A 9,604-nucleotide genomic window follows, 5' to 3' on the forward strand; every position below is an offset into this window, starting at 1 on the left:
CCCAACCAATCATGGTATTCCGACTCATCTGCATTCTTTCACAGAGGATCGACTTCAAACTTGGACGGAGATTTCATATAACATGTATATAGTCTAATCAACTAATAATAATAATAATAATAATAATAATAATAATAATAATAATAATAATTGAAGTCTTCATATAAAATTATTAATTAAAATTATTAAATAATTTAATATATTTAACTAAATTATTATGTAACGATTTTTAATTTTTTGCCGCGTGCTTGTTGCTGAAGCATCCGTAATAAAAGTACAGAACATTATGTCCTCCGAAACAAGTTTGGGGATATTCTTTGCTTCATTTTGTTGAGAACAATGCAAGCATACAAAGAGAGAAGAAAAGAACCAATCATTTATGAACATAATAAAAGGTTGTTTCTTGATGATGATATATATAACTGGCGCATATGCACATACACACATATATAAATTAAGCTGTTAATCATTTCCCAATTCTCTTGCAAAATGTTGGAACTACCATTACTCAAAATGTCATTTCGTTTTACCAAATTCGATTTGAGGCATCTTCGTTACTTTGCTGAGAACCTGCACCCGGAGCTGCTAGGTGGTGCGGTTGCTCTTGTCGCCGTTGGTCTCACCGCTGCTTATTTTTATCATCGGTTAACCAAAGTTCCCAAAAGTATGTTACTATTTTACCTAGATTTTATTTTTACTGTTAAGTCTTTAATTTAAACAAGTTTATTTTCTTTTATTAAAATTGATATTAGACAAACCCATCTCAATCCAAAAAAATTACTTATAAACTATCTAAAAATCCTATACTTAAGAGTTATGAATTTAGAAATGATTATTTGAAACGTGAATATTTATAGGTGAATAATCTAATAATATTAGATCGAATAGATTCTGATACCATATTAAAATTTAAATTAGATAGATTTAATTCAACCTAAAAAATTAGTTCAATGGTAAAAAATCCCTCAAATTTATAAATTATCTAAAAATCTTATCAATTTATAATATTTTTAGCTAACAACAAAGTTGGTGATTTATTTCTTTCATTTTTTAAAGATTTTTTTCTTTTCTGAACATAGAAAATTAAATGTATGTAAAACCCTCAACACCTAACTATATTTCTCTTCTCTTGCGCCTCTTTCAGATTAATAATAATAATAATAATTTTATTTGCGCCTTATCTGTGTGTGATAGTATCCATAACATAGCTTTTAAATATGTTCATATGACCCTTTTCTTTTAGAATGTCTTAAAATAAAGAAACGATAATAATACAATAATACTTCCAAATGTTTAAAAATATGAGTAAACTAAGAAAAGTGAGAGTTCTAATATATGTGTATTTGTTTTCTTCTAGAATGCCTGGACCCCAACAACTTCAAAGAATTTGAACTTATAAAGAAGACCCAACTCAGCCACAACGCAGCAAGATTCAAATTCGCCCTTCCAACTCCTACATCGGTGTTGGGCCTTCCAGTCGGAAAAAATATTCTTGCCAGGTTTGTATAACAATATCAATGTCACTCATCTTGCTTTAGCTTCATATTTTAATTAACTTGTTCCACCAACTTTTGTCATACCTATCAAATGTTTTCTTCAACTTATTTTTGTTTTAAAATAAAAAATTTAAATTAGTTACTAAATATTGACTATATACGTAAATAAATTTTTAAGAAATTTCACTTCAAAACGTTTTCGTTCACAAAAAAAAATTATTATTAAAATCACTAAATTTTATAAAAATAAGATATATAAATCTCTATTTTAGTCAAATCTATTATTTTTATTTGGATAAATAAATCCTAAAAATGTGAAAAACAATTTATATATCTTACCTTTATAAAGTTAAAGAATCTCTACGTAACAATTTTTTTTTTGGAATGAAAAATCCGACACAATTTTTTAAGGACTTATTTAATTATATACTCCTAGATGTATAAATAATATTTTTGTAATAATTAGTAATTACTATGAAAGAGATAGAGTAGTAGTATACTTGGTGTTTCTGTTTTTTTTTTTTTTTCCTCTTTAAGTTAACTACATTTTTTTTTTTTGGTGAACAAGTTAACTACATGTTATTACGAAAGTATTGGTTATTTAACACGATTCTAAGATATTATATATATACACATACTGATGAATGTTAAAACCCAGGGGAAGCGATAGCAGCGGAGCGGAGGTTATGAAATCATACACTCCAGTCACGTTGGATTCGGATGTTGGCTACTTTGAATTAGTTGTTAAGGTAAGATTTCTGTGGACCAATTCTCCAATCGATTTTTCTATATCTATAAACTCAAATTAACAACTCTTCTCTCGTAAACTCATTACATGATATCTCGTACGGACAGACAGTGTAATGAGTGAAAATAAGGTTAAATTTTAAGGGTGTATTTAGTTTGCATTTTCAGTGTTTTTTATTCTTTAAATTTTGTAAAAGAAAAAATAAAAACAGGAAGTAAAAAACAGAAAATATGAATTTATTATGTTTTTTTTTCATAAAATTCAAAAAACAGAAAATACTAAAAATAAAAATGCAAACTAAAAGCAGTCTAAAATGTTCCATCACATTAATTGTCTTTATTAAAATAATTTTTCAGATTCTAATTGTATTAATTATTTCTTTAAAATTAGTAAAAATATATTATATTAATCTCTCCACTCTCTTTATTAAGTGACTTGTTTTAGGGTTAGAAATTAATGTAGTACATTTTACAAATTTTAAAGACATAATTAATATAATTAAAATTTGATTTAATAATTATTTTAATAAATATAGTTAATCTAAGAGACCACTTTAAAAGTTAACTAAGTGAAAACAAACACTAGGAGCATTGATAAATTGTTGGAAGTTATTTGGAAGAGTTGCAGAAATTAAATGGTTCTTTTGTTATGCAAAAGGATATATGTGCATGGATCCGTCTTTTTCAACTTTATACGTTTTTACGAACTTTGCTTGCTTGTGTTATTTATTAATAAAGATGACCATGAAATGCAAGCAGATGTACCCAAATGGAAAGATGTCGCACCATTTTAGAGAAATGAAAGTTGGAGACAAGTTGGCTGTGAAGGGCCCCAAGGTACTATATATTCAATTCCCTATTTCCCTTATCCAAAATTCAAATTTATGGAAATAATACACAATTTATTTCAAAACTATATATGACTTATATGCAGTGGTGGCTACTCCAATGAAGATTTTATGATTTGAAGATATTTCATTTTGACCATTGGATAATAAATTGTAGGGCTTGATTTTTATTTGAAGTAAAAGTGTTACCTTTATTTAAAGTGTTGCTAAACAAATAAGTTACACTTTTTAAACAAGGATCATCATGAGAAGATGTTTTTGGCATCTTCATAGGAGTAGTTGCCATATACAGTTTGTTCTCTAAACTTTTAACATCTAATTTGAGTCTCTAACATTATCAAATAATAAATAGTGCTAAAAAAAATCTTTTGTTAAATTCTTGTTCCAAACTTATATATTTACAAAGAAAAAAAAAAGATTCTGTCTCAATAATAAAACGCGTTAAATAAGGTAATTTTATAAAAAATATATATATATAGTAAAAAAAGTAATTTTTAGTTAATCAACATTAGTCAATTTTTTTAATTATAAAATTTTTTATTTTTATAAAAAATTAAGATTTATAATCTATAATTTAATATTTATAATTAAAATTTTTTTATTTTATGATCTATAATTTAAAATAAATAAAATAATTTTTTTAAAAAAAATAATTGATATTAACCGAAAGAAAATTAACTCCCTAATATTACTCTTTTAAAAAACATAACTAAAAACACATCATAGATTGTGTACCTGCAAAAATAGAGGATAGACTACAGAAGAACGAAATTTCAAAGGTAAATTCCATTCTATCCAAAATTTATATATGAAAAACGGAAAAAGAAATTGTTGAGCCTAAGCCAATTCAATTTGAAGTCTCAACAGCGTATAAAATCACTTCCGATTTTGGATGAACATATAATATAAATAATTTTCAATATAATTAAAAATGGAAGTGAAGTTTATTAATGGACATAAACACGAGCATGTAGGGGCGATTCAGTTACAAGCCTGGTCAAGTTCGGGCATTTGGAATGATTGCTGGAGGTACAGGCATCACCCCAATGTTTCAGGTACATATATTATTTTTTTGAATAAATGACAATTTATACCCAGAAAGATGAAAACGCTGACATATATATCCATATGAAAATTAGACTTGTATCTAAGCAAGATATCTTCTGTATGACAAAAGTACCCTACTTAGCATTCTAATACTCTAAAGATATGGTACTTTTGTCACACGAAGGACATCTTATATAAGTACAAGTTTAATTTTGATTTAGTGTGGGTACATATGTCAGTGTTTTCATCTTTTATGAATATAAATGATCATTTATTCTTATTTTTTTAATGAAAATTGAAATATGCACTACTTTTGCATATATCTCTTTCATTTTTATTTAGTATTAAACGCGATTGATAAAAAAATAAGATAAGACAAAAGGTTTATCTTTTATATTATTTTAAAAGAATATTATAAAGATACATATAAAAAATGGTGCAAACATTAAATTTTTCTATTTTTTATTGAGTGAGGTACTAGAAAAATTAAAAGTCTAACTATTAAAATTAAAATTAAGTAAGCCAAATTCAATTTCAAAAATGATCTTATGAGATAAAAAAAAAGTTTTACACTTAAGATTCTGATATTATATTAGAATTAAAATTGAATAAACACAGTTCAATTTTAAAAACTAATTCATAGGATAAAAAATATCTCACTATAATAAACTAAATATTGATCTTATCTTAAAAATATGTGGGATTCGTAATATAGACATTTATAAAGATTCCATTTAATATTGTTATGTTGACGTTTTTAGCGATGGATGAAAATTAAATAAGAAGTTAACTGAAAATAAAAGGTTTATGCAAAAAGTATATCACCTTAGATTAATAAGGTAAAGTATAGCAAAAAGTACAGGGTTCGAAAAGATAGACTGAATAGTAAATACTAATAGTTAAGTTGGATATGTAAAATACATCAAGTTAATATTTTTATAAATTTTAGATAAAAAAAGTAATGGTATTTTATTTTCAATTTAATATTGCAAAACATATTAAAAATAAAAATAACCCATAAAAAATAAGTTGATTTTTTCAATTGAACAATGCATGTTCATAACATTACACCTAAGATATAGTACACTTATTTTTCATCAGTCTCATTGTTGATAAGTGAAGATCTTTAAATATTTGGTAAACATACAGTGACATTATTAGAGGCATACTTTGAATTTAAACTGGTGATAAATATATCGTGACATTAATAAAGTCCAAAGTATGCTTCCAATAATGTCACAGTATGTTTACCAAATATTTAAAGATCTTCATTTATCAATAATAAAACTAATGAAAAATAAATGTATTATATTTTAGGTGTAATGTTTTAAACATACATAATTCAATTGAAAATAAAATATCATTACTTTTTTATCTAAAAATTTTAACAGTGTGGACAAAATATATATAATTGATATGCTTTAAGGACTTGATTAAAAACTTATAAATTAATAAAATGAAAACGGAGTAAAATTACATGTACTTAATTCAATCTTTTTTACTATTAACTGCTCTTAACAAAGATACCATTTAAAAGTGAGGTCATTGATCCTTGTAATGCGAACTCATGTATAGACACTTTAATATGTTCAATTACTATTATTAATTAAAAGGCATTTTTATTAACTTTGTTTTGTCTTAGATCACAAGGGCCATTCTAGAAAACCCCAAGGATAAAACAAAGATTTCCCTTTTATATGCCAATGTGACGGTGGACGATATTCTGTTAAAGGTAACTGGTTAATACGTTTTTCCTTAATTACTCTGTGTGTTTAACATATCTTTAGAAAAGAATGATTATGTTTCCATATATATTGGTTAACATATATCAACTCATAGAAATATTTGATAATAAAAAAAATTAACAAAAAATAGTTAATATTTATTTTATTTAATATTTATTAATTATTATAATAATTAATATTACATAATATATTAAAATTATATTAAAATTAACTATTATATATATATATATATATATATATTATTTAATTTATTTTTAATATATATTTTATATTTTAACATATATTTTATACTAATAACTATTTTGGTTTATATACCTAACAAAATTGTTGTTTAAAACATACAAAAATAGAAGTTTTTTAATTAAAAGGTTTTGGATCAGAGTTGTAATAATAGATATAATATTGAATCGAATGGAATTATGTTGTTTACCTCTACTTTTTCAAACCCTAAATATAATTTAACACATATCTTTTGACAAAATTTAATAATTTTGTAGTTAGTTTTTCACAAAACTTAAAATATGCTTGTTTCTTTTATATTATTTTTTAAAATTCATTACAGATGTGACTTTATTTAATTTATATATTTTTATAAGAGGAATATTAGGGGGCTAGTAATTTTAGTATTTTGTAATCATCAATTGGCCATCAATAGTATTTTTAATGGTGTGAGATTATATCTAATGGTGGGAGATCGCTCACTTTTATTTTGATGGTTAAGTGCAACAAAAGTTGCTGCCCTAAACTTTTCCTTTTTATTAATATTGTGGGACTAGGCTGTTCATAACTGATTTTGTAAGCTTTAATTTATGTAATATCATTCGTTTCAATTTGATGAAAAAGTATTGGATTTGCTTTAACGAACCCTGGTGAATGATATCTATTATGTTATTTGGTACTGCAGGAAGAACTAGATAATTTTGCCAGCAAATATCCAAGTCAATTCAAAGTCTATTATGTTCTTAATAAGGTTGGTTTCTCCACTCAAAACGCTAATATTCAATAGAAATTATTATTTTATGATGGTTATTTTTATATAATTTAATAATTATAATATCATCTTTACATAAAAATATCTTCCTAAAATAAATATATATAAATATTAAAAATTGAGAGGCCTTTAAAATTAAAACAAGAATATAGTGACTAATAAATAAAAAACATATCTAAATGTTGATTCATTTGCTATCAATGAAAATTAAAATATTTGCTTTTTTTTTTTTTTCCCAACACTTGACAGCCCCCTAATGAGTGGAACGGTGGCGTTGGGTACATAACTAAGGATATGATTCAAACCCATTGTCCTGCACCAGCAAGAGATATCCAGGTTGATATATAAATTCACATTTAATTTAACTTATAGTTAGCGTGGCAATGAAGAATGGAAATGCATTTTTGACAATTGGTTTCTAAAATTTACCAAATAATGCTATGGTACAACTCTTTGTAGGGTAGTGTAGATAGGTAAATTTTAAAAGTTTTGGCACCATCCATGCAAATATGCAAGGAGTTGTGTGAAATAAATTATAGACTTTTATTCAAAGTTGCAAAATCTTTTAGATAATATTACATGTAAAATGCTGAACTTACAAGCACAACTTGGAGTTAAGCTTTAAAGCGATTCTTCAAATAAATTATATGTATTAAAATATTCTCTAAAATTTTAATTGCAGTAATTATATTTTTAAAATTGACAAAATATATTATGTTAATCCTTTATCATTTTTTCATCAAGTGATTGATCACACTGTAAGAGGCTAATATAGTATATTTTTGTCAATATTAAAAAAATAATTAGTGTAATTAAAATCTCAAAAATTATTTTAATACAAACTCAATTTAAAGGATCACTTTCAGGGGGCTTAACTCCACAACTTGTATAACTTCACATGCCCTCTCATGTGAAGAGTTACTCATGTGGGTTCTATTGTAGGAGACCCAACTCATAAGGCTTCTTTGCATGGACTCACATGGGTATGTTTATAAATTAAACATTTAATTTGCAACGTTACTCAGAAAGTTTTGAAACACTGAATAAAGTTTGTAATAAGTTATTTTATAACCCCTATACAAATCAAAATTTTAAAAATCGAATTAATCATTAAATCGGTAGAATCAGAAATTCAAAAGTTTAAAGATTCAACCAAAATTTAAACAAAGTTGAACTGATATAATAAAATAATATATTTATATATAAAATATATATTTTTTTATATTTTATTATTTTTAATCCATTAATTGTTAAAAAACACAGTAATTCGATCAATTAATTGATTCTTTAACTGATTTATTGAAAACTGATTCTTATCTAAATCGACTTAATATGGTGATAATTTTTTGTTGAATCAACTGATTCGATCCAATTCTCAAAATTATGATACATGCTTTTAAAATATATTACTGGACATTAGCTTGTGAAAACTTACCCAAGATACTTTACAGGAAATTTTTTAAGTCAAATATAAATTAAAATAATTGTCAAAAAAGCATTTCCAAATAAGAATGGATTTTCATTCTTCTCCTTTCTTTTTTTTTTCCCCATTTTTTTAACATTATTGACTTGTATTGGCTACTCATAATTTAAAATAACTTGTTCATTTAAGTATTATTATATTTTGTAGATACTGATGTGCGGTCCACAACCCATGAATAACACAATGACAAGTTATCTTAATGAACTTGGCTACACATCAAAGATGCAATTCGTGTTCTAGCACATGTACTTTAAAATTGCATATGTATTTTCGTTTTGAAAAAAGAAATACTGAGACCAAAAATAAAAGACAGATGAATTTTGAGATAGAAATTAAAAATTGTACTTTTATTATTGTCTTTACAACCCCATAAATTTGTATCTACTTTTCTATGTTTCAAAAGACATTGTTCAAATGCAACCCAAATATAATTCCATCACCTTCTCAGAAACACTTTCTTATGCCTTGTATAGTTGTATACATATATGATATGTTTCTCTTAGCAAATTTTAACGTGTAATTTAAATGGTGAATAAAATCCAACAAAAATGACAATGACAATGCTAGCTAAAAGTAAAACCCTAGCAATTGCACCTTTTGAAGGCGTTTTGTAACTATCACAAAAAGCGAATAGCAACAGGTTAAGACCGTTGTAAAAGAGTAATTTGTGCGACGCTTTTGGCAACCATGAAATGACCACAAGATATTCTATGGTGGTTATACCAATTGTTCTCTAAAACGTTGCAAAATAACTTGATGACACATGTTTTGGAGGTGGTTTAGTAATCGTAAAAAAAAAAAGAAAAGAAGTTTTCTAACCACCACTGGTTGCTACATGTTTCTGTTTGTTTCTCTAATTAGGTTTTAATTTTTCTAGTATGTAAATGTTACATTTTCTAATTGTGATTAACTGACTGTGATTTCTAGTTAGATGCTCCAACAGTTGTTGATATAATAACAAAATAATGAGGCAACACATTTTCACGTGATCCCTCATTATTTTATACACAAAAATTATTAAACACATTACTTTTATTTGGATGGATTAGACGATTGAAATGTAGATTTATCATCATCATCATCTTCATTCTCATCATTGTCATCTCATCAAACTCATTCTCATCATCATGTACCAGTTGGAGAATTTTAGTTTCAGACACATTTTTGACAGGGTTTTAAGTCTTGATTTTGGAATAGTTCATCTTGCACCTCGTCATCATCAGGAGATTCAACCATGCCCCTTGGTT

The 9,604-nt window shown here is 25.6% G+C and overlaps 1 protein-coding gene across 1 annotated transcript; it reads left to right on the forward strand.

The window, feature by feature from the left end:
• Positions 1–435: 435 nt before the first annotated feature.
• LOC107612034 (NADH--cytochrome b5 reductase 1-like) lies at positions 436–8,860 on the forward strand. The gene is made up of 9 exons (XM_016313873.3): positions 436–664; positions 1,358–1,499; positions 2,155–2,245; positions 3,003–3,080; positions 4,066–4,146; positions 5,781–5,870; positions 6,788–6,853; positions 7,124–7,210; positions 8,505–8,860. Exons 1-9 carry the CDS (start codon positions 490–492, stop codon positions 8,595–8,597), a joined length of 903 nt encoding a protein of 300 aa, XP_016169359.1. The 5' UTR covers positions 436–489; the 3' UTR covers positions 8,598–8,860.
• Positions 8,861–9,604: the final 744 nt, after the last annotated feature.

Source organism: Arachis ipaensis, chromosome B8, assembly GCF_059453495.1.
Source record: "Arachis ipaensis isolate K30076 ecotype BB chromosome B8, ASM5945349v1, whole genome shotgun sequence".
NCBI lineage: Eukaryota > Viridiplantae > Streptophyta > Magnoliopsida > Fabales > Fabaceae > Arachis > Arachis ipaensis.

What these genes read in the sequence shown, in the direction of transcription:
- LOC107612034 (XM_016313873.3), top strand. Translation starts at nt 490, where the DNA reads ATGTTGGAACTACCATTACTCAAAATGTCATTTCGTTTTACCAAATTC. An exon ending in ACTTTGAATTAGTTGTTAAG is followed by an intron (nt 2,246 to 3,002) that starts GTAAGATTTCTG and finishes AAATGCAAGCAG; the next exon opens with ATGTACCCAAATGGAAAGAT. An exon ending in GCATCACCCCAATGTTTCAG is followed by an intron (nt 4,147 to 5,780) that starts GTACATATATTA and finishes GTTTTGTCTTAG; the next exon opens with ATCACAAGGGCCATTCTAGA.